Consider the following 19,431-nt stretch of genomic DNA (forward strand, 5'->3'; position numbering starts at 1 on the left):
TTTTTATTTTTATTATACTTTAAGTTCTAGGGTACATGTGCATAACGTGCAGGTTTGTTACATATGTATACATGTGCCATGTTGGTGTGCTGCACCCATCAACTCGTCAGCACCCATCAATTCATCATTTATATCAGGTATAACTCCCCAATGCAATCCCTCCCCCCTCCCCCCTCCCCATGATAGGCCCCATTGTGTGATGTTCCCCTTCCCGAGTCCAAGTGAGCTCATTGTTCAGTTCCCACCTATGAGTGAGAACATGCGGTGTTTGGTTTTCTCTTCTTGTGATAGTTTGCTAAGAATGATGGTTTCCAGCTGCATCCATGTCCCTACAAAGGACGCAAACTCATCCTTTTTTATGGCTGCATAGTATTCCATGGTGTATATGTGCCACATTTTCTTAATCCAGTCTGTCACTGATGGACATTTGGGTTGATTCCAAGTCTTTGCTATTGTGAATAGTGCCGCAATAAACATACGTGTGCATGTGTCTTTGTAGTAGCATAATTTATAATCCTTTGGGTATATACCCAGTAGTGGGATGGCTGGGTCATATGGTACATCTAGTTCTAGATCCTTGAGGAATTGCCATACTGTTTTCCATAATGGTTGAACTAGTTTACAATCCCACCAACAGTGTAAAAGTGTTCCTATTTCTCCACATCCTCTCCAACACCTGTTGTTTCCTGATTTTTTAATGATTGCCATTCTAACTGGTGTGAGATGGTATCTCATTGTGGTTTTGATTTGCATTTCTCTGATGGCCAGTGATGATGAGCATTTTTTCATGTGTCTGTTGGCTGTATGAATGTCTTCTTTTGAGAAATGTCTGTTCATATCCTTTCCCCACTTTTTGATGGGGTTGTTTATTTCAAGTCTAGCCTGGGGAACGTAGCAAGACCCTGTCTCTATAAAAAAAAAAAAAAAAAAAAAGCAGAAACAGCACATACCTGGGGCCTGTCAGAAGGTGGGAGGAGGGAGAGGATGGGGAAAAATAACAAATTGGTACTTGCTTAAAACCTGGGTGATAAAGTAATCTGCACAACAAAAACCCCATGACACATGTTACCTATGTAACAAACCTGCAAATGCACCCCTGAACTTAAAAGTTTAAAAAGGCAGTAGAATGGGTTAGAGAGATGTATGCATTTGTCACAAATCATCTCCAGCATGTGTAAGATTTGTGCGTTTCACTGTATATAAATGTTTAAAAAGAAGATAAACTTAAAAAAAAATGAGTTTATGCGAAAAGTTAACATTTCAGGTCTCTAGAGACAAGATTGATTTAAAAAATGGACACTTGGTTAACTATTGGAATAATAAAGTTAAATCTAACTCAAAAGAAATGAAACAAATTTTAATGTTAAACATGACGAGGTACTTAGGAGAAATAGAAAAAAAAAATACCAAGGATGAGATTGAGCATAAACATAGGTTTTAAAATGTCATGCGTAAGTGAGCCAAGATCGCGCCACTGCACTCCAGCCTGAGCAACAGGAGACTCCATCTCAGGAAAAAAAAAAAAAAGTCATGCATAGATTTCAAGGGCAAGCACTGGGGGAAAAATATCTTGAGTAAATACAACAAAGAGTGCAAGTTAACTAGAAAAACATATGCACCCCAGTAGGAAAATGGCCAAATAGATATGATTAAAATTCACAGTGGATGAAATATAAAAACTTGAAAACGTAAGATAGTGTCATCTGAAAAATAATTTTTTTAAAATGTGAGCATATTTATGTATCTGCCTTGATAAGATTCAATTATGCCTTGTCTATAGCATTATCAGGTAGCCATATTAAATGATGCTTACAAAAAGTTTTAATGATTTAGATACTTGCAATAAATGGTTAGAACAGTGCCTGACACTTGGTAGGCAATCGATATATGTGAATAGTTGTATATGTGTATTGTAAACAGCCAGTTGGCCAGTTTCTCTAATTTATAAAGATTTCTTACACATCAGTGAGCAAAGATGACCCAATTGGAAAATGGTGATAAAAGACATCAGCAAATATTTCACCAAGGAAAAAGTCAGTGAACATGGAAAGAAGATCAACTTTACTTAATAAATAAATGGGAATTAAGGTCACAATAAACATTTTTCACTTAGAGTGTAATAGAAGATTATTAATGGATATGCTGGTGTATTAATCCATTCCCACACTGCTATAAAGACATACCTGAGACTGGGTAATTTATAAAGAAAAGAGGTTTAATCAGCTCATAGTTTTATGGGCTGTACATGCTTCTGCTTCTGGGGAGGCCTTTGGAAGCCTATAATCTTGGCAGAAAGCAAAGGGAAAGCAAGCACATCTTCACATGGCTGGCAGGAGAGAGCGTGAAGTGGGAGGTGCTACATACTTTCAAACAACCAGATCTCGTGAACAGCAAGGGGGAAGTCCGCTCCATGATTCAGTCACCTCCTACCAGGCCTGTCCTTTACCACTGGAGAGTACAATTCCACATGAGATCTGGGTGGGGACACAGAACCAAATTATATCAGCACAGCACTTTGTGAGCAAGCACACAAAGTTTGATAACCAGTTTTGGTGAGCATAGACTGCTGTTAGGAGTACCTACAAGTACACAAAGATGTGGGTCTTGTGTGTTGTGCATATGAATAAGGAACTTTGGCAATTAATGTACTAAAACGTATTTTGGCCTTTATGAGTGTATATATATTTGAGACGAAACCACCCATGTGCTTTATAATCATATTTAAGGTGCAATTCTGTAGACAATTACATAATTCTATTCCATAGATAATCCTGTTATCCTACATAATTCAGAGATTATGTGGGATGGAATATGATCATTTTAATGAAATCTTCCTTAGTGTGAAATTTTGATAGATTCTTGATTTATTACATGGCCAGAACTGGTTGAATTCTAGGTGTTTAAAGCTGTGCTCTACCTACAAAAATAATTATACACAAAATACCCTTTTCTGTTTTGTTAACTTTTTGTATTTTGTATCATTATTTTCTCACACATTTCCTGAAAGGTATTTCTGTAAATGGCACTTGTTTTCATTTGCTTGAGAGGAAGAATGATGATCTTGGCCATTAGGTCAAAAATAACAAAAAGTCTAGGGTTGCACGTGGATAAAAGGTAAGCAAGACTGGGCGCAGTGGCTTATGCCTGTAATCCCAGCACTTTGGGAGGCCAAGGTGGGCAGATCACTTGAGGTCAGGAGTTCGAGACCAGCTTGGCCAATGTGGTGAGATGCTGTCTCTACTAAAAATACAAAAATTAGCCGGATGTGGTGGCACGCACCTGTAATCTCAGCTACTCGGGAGACTGAGGCAGGAGACTCACTTGAACCTAGGAGGCAGAGGTTGCAGTGAGCCGAGATCATGTCACTACACTCCAGCCTGGGTGACAGAGCAAGATTCTGTCTCAAAATAAATAAATACATAAATAAAATTAAAATAAAAAAACTTTAAAAGGCAAATTCTAGATACAAGGTAAAAGGAGATAAACTCTTGGATTTAGTAATTATTCTAGAACCACACCATTTCTGGCAAGAATAAGGTTGACTTCTGAACTTAAATTCTTTGTTTAAACTTTATAGGAATTTGCAAGTATTTCTGCTTTTATCAGGACTAGAGGGATGTAATGGGAAATTTGATACATTAAGTATTTAAGTTATGACTCTACCCTGGGAGGAAAATCTGAATAAATGTTCAGCAGTTGGCAAATGGTTAAGAAAACTTTATCGGGTTAATACAGTGGATTTTTAATGTTAAATATATGGAGTGATTATTCATTTACATAGAAAATCTCACAAAATTTGTCAAAGCAAAATAAAGTATTGTATAATATATAATTTTGAAATATAAGAAACTGTACAACCATTCTTGAGGTATTTTATTATAATGTAATCTTTGAATTGTGGTTTTCTTTCTGGTAAGGCCAATTAATTATATAGTGGAAAAAGGATTGGTTAAACCAACTAAGATGTATTTTACTACACAATAATGCATAAAATTCTAATGTTTTTATCCTGATTTTTTTTTTTTTTTTTTTTTCTGAGATGGGGTCTTACTCTGTCACCAGGCTGGAGTGCAGTGGCGTGATCTCTGCTCACTGCAACCTCCACCTCCCAGGTTCAAGCAGTTCTCCTGCCTCAGCCTCCCGAGTACCTGGGACTACAGATATGCACCACCACGCCCAGCTAATTTTTGTATTTTTAGTAGAGATGGGGTTTCATCATGTTGGGCAGGATGGTCTCGATCTCTTGACATCATGATCTGCCTGCCTCGGCCTCCCAAAGTGCTGGGATTACAGGCATGAGCCACCGTGCCCAGCCTATCCTGGTCTTTTAACAGCATTAATAGTGGCCATATGACATGTAGGGCATATCTGTATATTTGTTTACTAATGTGTTATTATTGTACCCTATGTCTTTGTGTTAATTAAGGCATCATCTCTTTCAACGTATAAAATAGCAGAACAAGATTTTTCTTATTTCTTTCCTGATGATCCGCCCACATTTATCTTCAGTTCTGCTAACAGACGAAGAGGGAGACCTCCCAAACGAATACCTATTAGTCAGGTAAGTAGAGAACTGATTAGAACTACATTTTCACTGTTAGTAAAACAGTATTCAGAATCAAGAAGTATGTTTGTCTCCCCTCACATCCATAGCCTAGAGAAGAAACTCATTACCTCACCAAAAAATATGTGAGTATGTACTATATGTTGATAACTGCTCAGCAATGAGGCTTGTAGAAGTTTCAGGTGTGAATTAGATATGACTTTCATGCCATAAGGATTTTATACCAAAGTGGAAGCAAGCACATAAGCAATTACTGAATTGTAAAGCAGGGAGTAAACTATGGGATTGAAGTATAAAATAGTAATAAATTCTGACAGGAGGAAGTTATAGGGGATTTTTAAAAAGCAATAATGCAGCCGGGAACAGTGGCTCTTGCCTGTAATCCCAGTACTTTGGGAGGCTGAGGTGGGTAGACATTTGAGTCCAGGAGTTCTAGACTAGCCTGGCCAACATGGCAAAACTCTGTCTCTACTAAAAATACAGGAGCCTGAGGCACGAGAATTGCTCAAACCCGGAAGGCAGACAGAGGCTGAGGTTGCTATGAGCCAAGGTCATGCCACATTGCACTTCAGCCTGGACAACAAAGCCAAGACTCTGTCTTAAATAACAAAACAAAAAAACCCTACACAAGTTAATTAGGTTAGAGACATTATTCTTAGAAGAAACAAAATAAATTTGACATTGGCCACAAGAATGTTTCTGGTATGTCTTTTTTCTACATCTTTCATATTTGATATTTACACCATCTAGTTTATAAAGTAAGCTGAAAGTTTGTTTTTCTAATGCATTTTTAAGGCTCTTTCTATGTATTGCCAATTTTTCCTGAGATATTCTTGTAATAATTTATAGAGCTACAGAGTTAACTCATGTTCTGTGTATTACTAAGATTAGAGTTATTAACAGTTCAGTTGCACTTTTTTTTTTTTTTTTTTGAGATGGAGTCTCACTCTGTCACCCATGCTGGAGTACAGTGGCACAATCTTGGCTCACTGCAACCTCCACCTCCTGGGTTCAAGCAGTTCTCCTTCCTCAGCCTCCTGAGTAGCTGGGGCTGCAGGTGCATGCCACCACTCCCAGCTAATTTTTGCATTTTTAGTAGAGATGGGGTTTCATCATGTTGGCCAGGCTGCTCTCGAACGCCTGACCTCAAGTATTCTGCCTGCCTTGGCTTCCCAAAATGCTACGATTACAGGCATGAGCCACTGTGCCCGGCCCAATTATACTTCAGAATAAAAACTCATTTTAGACTGGGCATGGTGGCTCACACCTGTAATCCCAACACTTTGGGAGGCTGAGGTGAGTAGCCCACTCGAGGTCAGGAGTTCAAGACCAGCCTGGCCAACATGGCAGAACCCCGTATCTACTAAAAATACAAAAAGAAATTAGTCGGGTGTGGTGGCACGTGCCTGTAATCCTAGCTACTCAGGAGGCTGAGGGACAAGAATCACTTGAGCCCAGGAAGCAGAGGTTGCAGTGAGCCGAGATCACACCACTGCACTCCAGCCTGAGGGATACAGCGAGATTTTGTCTCAAAAAAAAAAAAGAAAAGAAAAGAAAAGAAAAAAAATCATTTTAGTATAAAGAAAGTGTAATTGGTGAGAGTTTTAAATTTTTTGCTTTTTATTCTTACTATAAGAACCAGGCATACTATTGTGGTTTGTTTTTTTAGGAGGACAATGTTGCTAATAAACAGACTCTTGCAAGTTATAGGAACAAAGCTACTAAAGAAAGAGATAAACTTTTGAAACAAGAAGAAATGAAGTCACTGGGTGAGTTTTAACATTCTTTCTAAAAGCTGATTAGGAATAAGAAAGAATATTTCTCTGTGCCTGAGTGGGGGATGTTTCTGAAATGGCATGTTTCTGGTTAATTGTTTTGAAGTGCAGTTATTTTTTCTATCAGATAACTATTGTTTATTTGTTTGCTTGTTTTATAAATAAGACCACTTCATCTCTTAAAATTTCACAGTCTTGCATATGCCCTATTAAATTGCTTAGTGCTAGATTAAGCAGAAGTTTGAGTTTCCGGGGCTTACAAACTGGGGCTATTTTGTTGGATTCACAAAGCCTTTTAAAACATTGCTTCCCAAACTTGAATATACATATGAATCACTTGGGGATCTTGTTAAAATGAAGATTCTAAATTAGTAGGTCTGGTTGGGGAATGAGATTCTGCATTTTTTAACAAGGTGATGATAACCTTGCTGCTGGTCTTCAGATCACACTTTGGGTATTAGGGCTTCCAAAGGCACATATATGTTTGTCCCAGTACTGTAGTTTGTCATAAACTTAGCCAATTTGCTTTTCCTATTTTAATCACCTGCTGGCTCCCTCTAGGAATTTTGAGAGTCTCTACTAATCTCATTTATTTCAAGGATTCTGTTGTTATATCAAAAAAATTGCCAAGTGTTATTTTTTGTCTATATATAGTTCTAAGTTTGATTTTTCTCCACAGCTTTTGAAAAGGCTAAATTAAAAAGAGAAAAAGCAGATGCCCTAGAAGCGAAGAAAAAAGAAAAAGAAGATAAAGAGAAAAAGAGGGAAGAACTGAAAAAAATTGTTGAAGAGGAGAGACTAAAGAAAAAAGAAGAAAAAGAGAGGCTTAAAGTAGAAAGAGAAAAGGTATTCATTTGATTATACTAGCTATACTCTCTACATATAGTACTGCTACTTTACATATCTACCTCCATGGTTGATTTTCAAATGCTTTTCTGCTTTCATTCACATTTATGGATATGCATAGAAAGCTGATTGGTTTATCTCCCTTTTGCTTTGGAAAATTTAACATGCCTTTACACATCACTTAAAACCTCTTTTAGAACGCAGTTCTAAATGATTTCATTGTTTAGACTTCCAAATTTAGGGAAGATTATATATGTAAAAGTTTATATGTAAAACTTTAAGAGGTAAAATACACAGTTTGAAAAATAAAATAGACCGGGCACAGTGGCTCACGCCTGTAATACCAGCACTTTGGGAGGCCAAGGCAGGCAGATCATGAGGTCAAGAGTTTGAGATCAGCCTGGCCAGCATGGTGAAACCCCATCTCTACTAAAAATACAAAAATTAGCCAGGCATGGTAGTACGCACTTGTAATCCCAACTACTAACGAGACTGAGGCAGGAGAATTGCTTGAACATGGGTGGAGGTTACAGTGAGCCAAGACCGTGCCACTGCACACCAGCCTGGGTGACAGAACAAGACTCTGTCTCAAAAAAATAAATAAATAAATAAATAAAAATAACAAGAATGTATTACTGTGTTCTTATCCTATTTGAAAAATAAGGTGTAATAATAGTGTTTCATCAAATCTTTGATTGTGGTCTTGAGTGGTACATATTCCTTAGAGAATTCTATAGCTGGTTTCCTCCAAAGTCAGTCATTTTCAGAGATTTCTTGGGATATTCACAAGTAGCCTTAGAGGATCATGTTACATGCTCCGTGCTCATTTTAGTTGTCTGTAGTCTCCCTTGAATTTTTTTTTTTTTTTTTTTTTTAATTTCTAGGGTACATGTGCACAACGTGCAGGTTTGTTACATAGGTATACGTGTGCCATGTTGGTTTGCTGTACCCTTTAACTCGTCATTTACATTAGGTATTTTTCCTAATGCTATCCCTCCTCCTGCTGCCCACTCCACAACAGGCCCCTGTGTGTGATGTTCCCCACCCTGTGTCCAAGTGTTCTCATTGTTCAATTCCCACCTATGAGTGAGAACATGCGGTGTTTGGTTTTCTGTTCTTGTGATAGTTTGCTCAGAATGATGGTTTCCAGCTTCATCCATGTCCGTGCAAAGGACATGAACTCATCGTTTTTTATGGCTGCATAGTATTCCATGGTGTATATGTGCCACATTTTCTTAATGCAGTCTATCATTGATGGACATTTGGGTTGGTTCCAAGTCTTTACTATTGTGAATAGTGCAGCAATAAACATACATGTGCATGTGTCTTTATAGTAGCATGATTTATAATCCTTTGGGTATAATACCTAGTAATGAAATTGCTGGGTCAAATGGTATTTCTGGTTCTAGATCCTTGAGGAATCGCCACACTGTCTTCCACAATGGTTGAACGAGTTTACAGTCCCACCAACAGTGTAAAAGCATTCCTATTTCTCCACATCCTCTCCAGCACCTGTTGTTTCCTGACTTTTTAATGATCACCATTCTAACTGGTGTGAGATGGTATCTCATTGTGGTTTTGATTTGCATTTCTCTGATGGCCAGTGATGATGAGCATTTTTTCATGTGTCGGCTGCATAAATGTCTTCTTTTGAGAAGTGTCTGTTCATATCCTTTGCCCACTTTTTGATGGGGTTGTTACATTGTTTTCTTGTAAATTTAAGTTCTTTGTAGATTCTGGATATTAGCCCTTTGTCAGATGGGTAGTATGCAAAAATTTTCTCCCATTCTGTAGGTTGCCTGTTCACTATGATGGTAGTTTCTTTTGCTGTGCAGAAGCTCTTTAGTTTAATTAGATCCCATTTGTCAATTTTGGCTTTTGTTGACGTTGCTTTTGGTGTTTTAGTCTTGAAGTCTTTGCCCATACCTATGTCCTGAATGGTATTGCCTGGGTTTTCTTCTAGGGTTTTTATGGTTTTAGGTCTAACATTTAAGTCTCTAATCCATCTTGAATTAATTTTTGTATAAGGTATACGGAAGAGATCCAGTTTCAGCTTTCTTACATATGGCTAGCCAGGTTTCCCAGCACCATTTATTAAATAGGGAATCCTTTCCCCATTTCTTGTTTTTGTCAAGTTTGTCAAAGATCAGATGGTTGTAGATGTGTGGTGTTATTTCTAAGGCCTCTGTCCAGTTCCTTTGGTCTATATATCTGTTTTGGTACTAGTATGATGCTGTTTTGGTTACTGTAGCCTTGTAGTATAGTTTGAAGTCAGGTAGTGTGATGCCTCCAGCTTTCTTCTTTTGACCTAGGATTGTCTTGGCAATGTGGGCTCTTTTTTGTTTCCATATGAACTTTAAAGTAGTTTTTTCCAATTCTGTGAAGAAAGTCATTGGTAGCTTGATGGGGATGGCATTGAATCTGTAAATTATTTGGGCAATATGGCCATTTTCACGATATTGATTCTTCCTATCCAAGAGCATGGAACGTTCTTCCATTTGTTTGTGTCCTCTTTTATTTCGTTGAGCAGTGGTTTATAGATTTCCTTGAAGAGATCCTTCACATCCCTTGTAAGTTGGATTCCTAGGTATTTAATTCTCTTTGAAGCAATTGTGAATGGGAGTTTACTCATGATTTGGCTCTCTGTTTTTCTGTTAATGGTGTATAGGAATGCTTGTGATTTTTGCACATTGATTTTGTATCCTGAGACTTTGCTGAAGTTGCTTATCAGCTTAAGGAGATTTTGGGCTGAGATGATAGGGTTTTCTAAATATACAATCATGTCATCTGCAAACAGAGACAATTTGACTTCCTCATTTCCTAACTGTGAATACCCTTTATTTCTTTATCTTGCCTGATTGCACTGGCCAGAACTTCCAATACTATGTTGAATAGGAGTGGTGAGAGGGGGCATCCTTGTTTTGTGCTGGTTTTCAAAAGGAATCCTTCCAGTTTTTGCCCATTCAGTATGATATTGGCTGTGGGTTTGCCATAAATAGCTCTAATTATTTTGAGATACGTTCCATCAGTACCTAGTTTATTGGGCATTTTTAGCATGAAGGGCTGTTGAATTTTGTTGAAGGTCTTTTCTGCATGTATTGAGATAATCATGTGATTTTTGTCATTGATTCTGTTTATGTGATGGATTACGTTTATTGATTTGCATATGTTGAACCAGCCTTGCATCCCACAGATGAAGCCCATTTGATCATGGTGGATAAGCTTTTTGATGTGCTGCTGGATTCGGTTTGCCAGTATTTTACTGAGGATTTTCACATCAATGTTCATCAGGGATATTGGTCTAAAATTCTGTTTTTTTGTTGTGTCTCTGCCAGGCTTTGGTATCAGGATGATGCTGGCCTCATAAAATGGGTTAGGGTGGAGTTCCTCTTTTTTTATTGATTGGAATAGTTTCAGAAGGAATGGTACCAGCTCCTCTTTGTACCTCTGATAGAATTCGGCTGTGAATCCATCTGGTCCTGGACTTTTTTTTTTGGTTGGTAGGCTATTAATTATTGCCTCAATTTCAGAACCTGTTATTGGTCTATTCAGAGATTCAACTTCTTCCTAGTTTAGTCTTGGGAAGGTGTATGTGTCCAGGAATTTATCCATTTCTTCTAGATTTTCTAGTTTATTTGCATAGAGGTGTTTCTAGTATTCTCTGATGGTAGTTTGTATTTCTGTGGGATCGGTGGTGATATCCCCTTTGTTGTTTTTTATTATGTCTATTTGATTCTTCTCTCTTTTCTTCTTTATTAGTCTTGCTAGTGGTCTATCAATTTTGTTGATCTTTTCAAAAAACCAGCTCCCGGATTCACTGATTTTTTTTAAAGGGTTTTTTGTGTCTCTATCCCCTTCAGTTCTGCTCTGATCTTAGTTATTTTTTGCCTTCTGCTAGCTTTTGAATTTGTTTCCTCTTCTCTGGTTCTTTTAATTGTGATGTTAGGGTGTCAATTTTAGATCTTTCCTTCTTTCTCTTGTGGGCATTTAGTGCTATAAATTTCCCTCTACACAGTGCTTTAAATGTGTCCCAGAGATTCTGGTACATTGTGTCTTCTCACTGGTTTCAAAGAACATCTTTATTTCTGCCTTAATTTCGTTATTTACCCAGCAGTCATTCAGGAGCAGGTTGTTCAGTTTCCATGTAGTTGTGCAGTTTTGAATGAGTTTCTTAATCCTGAGTTCTAATTTGATTGCACTGTGGTCTGAAAGACAGTTTGTTGTGATTTCTGTTCTTTTACATTTGCTGAGGAGTGCTTTACTTCCAACTATGTGGTCAGTTTTGGAATAAGTGTGATGTGGGGCTGAGAAGAATGTATATTCTGTTGATTTGGGGTGGAGAGTTCTGTAGATGTCTATTAGATCCGCTTGGTGCAGAGCTGAGTTCAAGTCCTGTATATCCTTGTTAACCTTCTGTCTCATTGATCTATCTAATATTGACAGTAGGAGTTAAAGTCTCCCATTGTTATTGTGTGGGAGTCTAAGTCTCTTTGTAGGTCTCTAAGGACTTGCTTTATGAATCTGGGTGCTCCTGTATTGGGTGCATACATATTTGGGATAGTTAGCTCTTCTTTTTGAATTGATCCCTTTACCATTATGTAATGGCCTTCTTTGTCTCTTTTGGTCTTCGTTGGTTTAAAGTCTATTTTATCAGAGACTAGGGTTGCAACCCCTGCTTTATTTTGCTTTCCATTTGCTTGGTAGATCTTCCTCCATCCCTTATTTTGAGCGTATGTGTGTCTCTACATGTGAGATGGGTCTCCTGAATATAGCACACTGATGGGTCTTGACTCTTTATCCAATTTGCCAGTCTGTGTCTTTTACTTGGGGCATTTAGCCCATTTACATTTAAGGTTAATATTGTTATGTGTGAATTTGATCCTGTCGTTATGATGTTAGCTGGTTATTTTGCCCGTTAGTTGATGCAGTTTCTTCCTAGCATTGATGGTCTTTACAATTTGGCATGTTTTTGCAGTGGCAGTGGCTGGTACCGGTTGTTCCTTTCCATGTTTAGTGCTTCCTTCAGGAGCTTTTGTAAGGCGGGCCTGGTGGTGACAAAATCTCTCAGCATTTGCTTGTCTGGAAAGGATTTTATTTCTCCTTCACTTCTGAAGCTTAGTTTGGCTGGATATGAAATTCTGGGTTGAAAATTCTTTTCTTTAAGAATGTTGAATATTGGCCCCCACTCTCTTCTGGCTTGTAGCATTTCTGCTGAGAGATCTGCTGTTAGTCTTATGGGCTTCCCTTTGTGGGTAACCCGACCTTTCTCTGGCTGCCCTTAACATTTTTTCCTTCATTTCAACCTTGGCAAATCTGACATTTATGTGTCTTGGGGTTGCTCTTCTCGAGGAGTGTCTTTGTGGTGTTCTCTGTTGGCCTGCCTTGCTAGGTTGGGGAAGTTCTCCTGGATAATATCCTGAAGAGTGTTTTCCAACTTGGTTCCATTCTCCCCATCACTTTCAGGTACACCAATCAGACATAGATTTGGTCTTTTTACATAGTCCCATATTTCTTGGAGACTTTGTTCATTTCTTTTTACTCTTTTTTTCTCTAAACTTCTCCTCTTGCTTTATTTCATTAATTTGATCTTCAATCACTGATACCCTTTCTTCCACTTGATTGAATCATCTATTGAAGCTTGTGTATGTGTCACATAGTTCTCGTGCCATGGTTTTCAGCTGCATCAGGTCATTTAAGGTCTTCTCTACACTGTTTATTCTAGTTAGCCATTTGTCTAATCTTTTTTCAAGGTTTTTAAGCTTCCTTGGTGATGAGTTTGAACATCCTCCTTTAGAGAAGTTTGTTATTACCAACCTTTTGAAGCCTACTTCCATCAGCTCGTCAAAGTCATTCTCCGTCCCTCTTTGTTTTGTTGCTGGTGAGGAGCTGTGATCCTTTGGAGAAGAAGAGGCGCTCTGGTTTTTAGAATTTTCAGCTTCTCTGCTCTGGTTTCTCCCTATTTTTGTGGTTTTTATCTACCTTTGGTCTTTGATGCTGGTGACCTACAGGTGGGGTTTTGGTGTGGATGTCCTTTTTGTTGATGTTGATGCTGTTCCTTTCTGTTCGTTAGTTTTCCTTCTGAGAATGAGTTCCCTCAGCTGCAGGTCTGTTGGATTTTGCTGGAGGTCTACTCCAGACCCTGTTTGCCTGAGTATCACCAGCGAAGCCTGCAGAACCGCAAATATTGCTGCCTGATGCTTCCTCTGGAAGCTTCGTCCCAGAGGGGCACCTATTGTATGAGGTGTCAGTTAGGCTACACAGGGGTCAGGGACCCACTTGAGGAGATAGTCTGTCTGTTCTCAGAGCTCAAAAACCGTGCTGGGAGAAACACTGCTCTCTTCAGAGCTGCCAGGCAGGGACGTGTAAGTCTGTAGGAGTTTCTCCTGCCTTTTGTTCAGCTATGCCCTGCCCCCAGAGGCAGCAGGCTTTGCAGAGCTGCAGTGGGCTCTGCCCGGCTTGAGCTTCCCTGGCCGCTTTGTTTACCTACTCAAGCCTCAGCATTGGGGGACACCCCTCCCCCTAGCCAGGCTACTGCCTCGCAGGTCAATCTCAGACTGCTGCGCTAGCAGTGAGCAAGGCTCTGTGGGTGTGGGACCCGCTGAGCCAGGCACGGGATATAATCTTCTGGTGTGCTGTTTGCTAACACCATTGGAAAAGCGCAGTATTTGGGCAGGAGTGTCCCAATTTTCCAGGTGCAGTCTGTCAGGGGCTTCCCTTGGCTAGGAAAGGGAAATCCCCTAACCCCTTGCGCTTCCCGGGTGAGGCGATGCCCCACCCTGCTTCAGCTCGCCCTCCATGGGCTGCACCCACTGTCCAACCAGTCCCAATGAGATGAACCAGGTCACTCAGTTGGAAATGCAGAAATCACCATCTTCTGCGTCGATCACACTGGGAGCTGCAGACGGGAGCTGTTCCTATTCAGCCATCTTGGAACGGAAACCAAATGTTTGTCAAATAGACCATTGAGTTGGTGTAGAAGGTCTAATATAAGTTTACACCAGAAAACATAGAGAACAGAAAAATCACCAGAAATCTGATGGTAACATTTAGAGATTAACACTTTTTTTTGTTGAGACTGAGTGTCACTCTCTTGCTCAGGCTGAAGTTCAGTGGCTTGATCTGGGCTCACTGCAACCTCTGCCTCCCAGATTCAAGCAGTTCTCCTGCCTCTGCTTCCCGAGTGACTGGGATTAGAAGTGCCCACCACCATGCCTGGCTAATTTTTGTATTTTTAGTAGAGATGGGGTTTCACCATGTTGGCCAGGCTGGTCTGAAACTCCTGACCTCAAGTGATCTGCCCGCCTCGACCTCCCAAATTGCTAAGATTACAGGCATGAGCCACCGCACCTGGCCAGAGATAGAATTAACACTTTGATTTGTTTATTTCTAGTCTTTATCCTGTGCCTTAAAAAAACAGATCACTCACCATTTAAAGTTTTATATGCTTTTTTTAATCTAACATGATCATAAACATTCTTCCATGTTATTAAATAATCTTAAGTGGAATTTTTAATGACTGCATAACTCATTAAATAGTCCAAGTGCTTTAAATAATACTGTTGTGTTCAAATTTCTGAATAAAGTCTTCTTTTTTTGGGCTATGTCCCAGGATAAATTTGTAGAAGTAGAATAAATCAAAGGGTAAAAATATTTTTAAAACTTTCTATACATATACATCACTAAGTATTTCCCAAGCATGTGCTTATTTACACTGTTTGCAATAATGAATTAGAATGCTAACCTTACTTGATCCTATAAGAATTATTTCTGAGGTTGGGGGTGAATAATTTATTTAAGCAGACTATTCAAGTTACAGCAAGTTCCGTAACTATCTAGGCCATTTTATGTTGAAAATTTGATAAGTGCACATCTGTTTACCTCTGTTGTTCCTAAATTTCAAAGAAGAGAATAATATAATAACATATTAAATATACTTACTGGAAAAAATAGTAAAATATTTTATTTATACTGCTTTATTAGAGACATTTAGCAGTTAATATTTATCTTGCAATTTCAAACACCAGAATCAAAAAGTAAGAGTTTCAAAAGACCAAGTAAGAGAAATAGGCTAAATTACAAGAAAGAAGTCCATCTATTCTAATATTGTTGCTTTTAATTATTGTTCCCTCTTTGTGTCTCTAGGCTGTTACCAGATTCAAATGAATCTTGAAAATAACAAATGTATTACAAATATAAGGGGAAGTTTCATTTCAGGCAGTCTAATAATTTATTTTGCTAGGATCTTATTGATAGGAAGTAGAGGGAAAGCTATAGATCAAGTCAGATTAAATTAATATTTATTCAAGAGCTGCCCAGGCTGGAGTGCAGTGGTATGATCTCAGCTCACTGCAACCCTCTCCTCCTGGATACAAGCGCTTCTTCTGCCTCAGCTTCCTGAGTAGCTGGAATGACAGGCACGTGCTACCATGCCCAGCTTATTTATATATATATATATTTGTATTTTTAGTAGAGATGGAGTTTCGCCATTTTGGCCAGGCTGGTCTCAAACTTCTGACCTCAAGTGATCCACCCGACTCTGACTCCCAAAGTGCTGGGATTACATGTGTGAGCCACTGCACTCGGCCCATTTTCAGTCTTTATAGCATTATTTTGATAGGTATTATTTTGATCAGTGGTTCTAAAACTTTAGCATGTATTAAAAACCACCAGGAGGGCTTGCTAGAACACCAATTGCTAAGTCCTAACCTCAGAGTTACTGCTTCAGTAGGTATGGGGTAAGGTCCAAGTATTTGCATTTCTAACAAGTTCTCAGGAGATGCCAATGCTGCCATATAAATTTCTTACATGAATTGTTACTAACTTTTAAAAATTTTTAGGAAAGAGAGAAGTTACGTGAAGAAAAGCGAAAATATGTGGAATACTTAAAACAGTGGAGTAAACCTAGAGAAGATATGGAATGTGATGACCTTAAGGTATAAACATGTTATGTGATGTTTGGCACACATAGGTTTTACATGCCTTATGTGGCTTTGCTGATGAAATCATTCTTTTATTTAATAGCAGCCTCTTTTCTTTATATTTAACCGAGAGAAAATAGCTAGTTAAGCAAATGTTCACACTTAGAATTCCAAGGTAGCATTGTTAGTGTTTTATAATCAGCTTTGATAATGGATCTTATTCTGTAGAAATAATAGGTCAGTTTATGTAATCCTTAATAATCCAAAAACCACTGTAGCCAGGCATGCATTTAGCTTGATTGCTAGGTAAGGATTCTGCCTGTTTCCAGAAATGGCCAAAGTGTCCAAATCAAACTCATTCAACTTGGCTTATAAAGAACAATTTCTAAATCAGTAGATGGTAGATTAATTATGTTCCAAATCATAAGGAGATAGTACATTGAAGGTAGTATTTCACAGCTGATTTGACTTCAAAATGTGGGTTAAGAGACTCTTACTAGGAAATATAGTCAGAAATACACTCAGCCTAAAGCTATGTTCTTAGTAAAAGGAAGGAAAATGTTCCTTTCTCCCAGTCCCTTCTCAGGAACTGTGATTTAGTAAAGTTGGAACAAGTTCAGGACATCTATAATTTTAGAAGTTTCAAAGGTGATTGTTATAAACAGCCAGGGTTGAGAACCAGTAGCTTACAAAGAATAATGCTTAATAGTTAGGTAAAAAGTATGTCATCTCTACCTTTTAAGTTTTCCTTTTCTTGGTTCACATAGTTATATAAATTGTTTAATCTTTCAGGAACTTCCAGAACCAACACCAGTGAAAACTAGACTACCTCCTGAAATCTTTGGTGATGCTTTGATGGTTTTGGAGTTCCTTAATGCATTTGGGGAACTTTTTGATCTTCAAGATGAGTTTCCTGATGGAGTAACCCTAGGCAAGTGCTCTAGTTATCTATTGCTACATTATAGTTCATCCTAAACTTAGTGCCTTTAAAAACACAAGCCATCTTGTAAAGTTCTGTAGGGGCACTGGAGTTGGGATCTCTCTGGTCTAGCTAGATGTTCAAAATGGCTTCTTCTCACACAGGTTCTAGTGCCTTGGTCCTCTTCATGTGGCCTTTCATTTCATCAGAGTATCTCATTCTTATTATGTGGCACTTGGGGACTCTAAGAAGCAGGAAGCAGAAACTGCTAGTCCTCTTAAAGCCTAGGCCTGGAATTGGCACAGCCTTACTTCTGCCACATTCCATTGGTCAGAGCAGTGAGAGGCCACCTTGGGATTCAACAGGATGGTGGAATAGACTCCACTTCTTGAGCAGGGAGTGGTATATGGGTGTTTGCAGACAGGTTATTGCCCACCTTTAATTTGTAATTCTCTTTGGCCTGTGTACTTACATACTTTTACTTTGTATAAACATTTATAATGCATTTAGTATAAGGAGAGATTTGGATCAGATTTTGAATTTTTGGTTGTCACATGGAAAAATAATTTTCTTAAAATCTATGTAGAGACTTTGAAATAGAGAATTATAATGCCACTCTTTTTTTTCTTGAGGCAGAGTCTTGCTCTGTCGCCTAGGCTAGAGTGCAGTGGTGAGATCTCAGCTCACTGCAAGCTCCACCTCCAGGGTTCTTCTGCCTCAGCCTCCCAAGTAGCTGGGACTACAGGCGCCTGCCACCACGCCTGGCTAATTTTTTTCTTTTTCTATTTATTTATTTTTTTTGACTACACCCAGGTTAGAGTGTAGTGCGTAATCTTGGCTCACTGCAACCTCTACCTCCTAGGTTCAAGCAGTTCTCTGCCTCAGCCTCCCGAGTAGGTGGGATTACAGGCACCCGCCACCATGCCCAGCTAATTTTTGTATTTTTAGTAGAGACGGGGTTTCACCATTTTGGCCAGGCTAGTCTTGAACTCCTGACCTTGTGATCTGCCCACCGCAGCCTCCCAAAGTGCTGGGATTACAGGCGTGAGCCACTGCGCCCGGCCCAATTTTTTTGTATTTTTAGTAGAGATGAGGTTTCACCGTGTTAGCCAGGATGGTCTCAATCTCCTGACTTCGTGATCCGCCTGCCTCAGCCTTGGCTCATTAAAATAATGCTACCCTTATTTTAATAAAAGTGTATTCTTTAGGGGGGCTTTCAAATTATTTTATTTCTCCTTATGAGCCGGATGAGGCAAGAATCATTGTGCCTTATAGATCAAGGAAGTCTAAACAGTGCTGGTTTAGGTGAGATGATTAGATAAGAAACATTTATTTATGACTTAGACACAATATTAGGATTAAAACCTAATGCAGATAATGACCTCTCCTATTCACTATTTGCACATACATAGCCCTCAAGAACAGTGGCACAATAACAAATATTTGCATTGTTCAGATTAGAATAAAACTATAATTTTTAAAATGTGCCTTAATTCGTGCCTTAAATTTAAATTTAAATGAAATATGTTGATCTATTGAGGCTATTTTGACTTACTTGAATGAGGTGACTTTGGCTTATGATTTTATTGTATTTTATTGTAATCTATATAAATTGTTTCTTATTTTGGCTTGGATAATACTTGGTTATACTTTCATAAATTGATGCTTAAGAAAATAGGTGCACATACTATTATTGATTACATGTTTATTCCAGTGGAATTGTTTTTTCAGTACATGAACAGAACTTTAAATTCATTTTAAACATTTTATTCACAGAAGTATTAGAGGAAGCTCTTGTAGGAAATGACAGTGAAGGCCCACTGTGTGAATTGCTTTTTTTCTTCCTGACTGCAATCTTCCAGGCAATAGCTGAAGAAGAAGAGGAAGTAGCCAAAGAGCAACTAACTGATGCTGACACCAAAGGTCAGAGTTCAACATTATTGCTGATTGAACCATAGTAGTTTTGTAGTGAAACTTAATTTTTGAAGGCTAATTTTAAATTAAATTGGCTTTTATGCTTATAAAATATAGTTGTTCAGGTTACCTGATGTTGAATCATATGCTAACAACATACGAATTATGTTATAAAAATTTTGTTTTGATATAACCTGTGTCTGACAACCTTAAAGATATTTTCCCTCAATCTATCTTGCTTTTATTCCTTTAGACTTTTCCTATGATTTAGCAGCATTATAGATTTCATTGACCAGTACCTGTAATTCCAAGAGATTCTGCTAACTAGCACTGTAGCACCGTTTCTTTGTTTTTTGGGGGGTTTTTTGGCCCCTAACTAAGGAGATACTTTTTTTTTTGAGATGGAGTTTCACTCTGTTGCCAGGCTGAAGTGCATTGGCATGATCTTGGCTCACTGCAACCTCCGCCTCCCAGGTTCAAGCGATTCTCCTGCCT

General features: G+C 38.6%; 1 protein-coding gene across 3 annotated transcripts in view; it reads left to right on the top strand.

Annotated features, from left to right (window-relative positions):
- BAZ1A (bromodomain adjacent to zinc finger domain 1A) overlaps positions 1-19,431 on the top strand; it is a 128,665-nt gene that overhangs the window by 68,188 nt on the left and 41,046 nt on the right. For all 3 annotated transcript variants that reach the window (XR_002734774.1, XM_023227459.1, XM_023227458.2), the window contains exons 7-12: positions 4,427-4,561; positions 6,234-6,333; positions 7,019-7,185; positions 16,023-16,118; positions 16,896-17,034; positions 18,799-18,945. Coding sequence is in view for 2 of the 3 variants with exons in the window: in XM_023227459.1 (XP_023083227.1) it covers positions 4,427-4,561; positions 6,234-6,333; positions 7,019-7,185; positions 16,023-16,118; positions 16,896-17,034; positions 18,799-18,945 (784 nt within the window). In the remaining variant the exon portion in view is untranslated. The remainder of the gene's footprint in view (positions 1-4,426; positions 4,562-6,233; positions 6,334-7,018; positions 7,186-16,022; positions 16,119-16,895; positions 17,035-18,798; positions 18,946-19,431) is intronic.

This window comes from Piliocolobus tephrosceles, chromosome 6, assembly GCF_002776525.5.
Source record: "Piliocolobus tephrosceles isolate RC106 chromosome 6, ASM277652v3, whole genome shotgun sequence".
NCBI classification, from domain to species: domain Eukaryota; kingdom Metazoa; phylum Chordata; class Mammalia; order Primates; family Cercopithecidae; genus Piliocolobus; species Piliocolobus tephrosceles.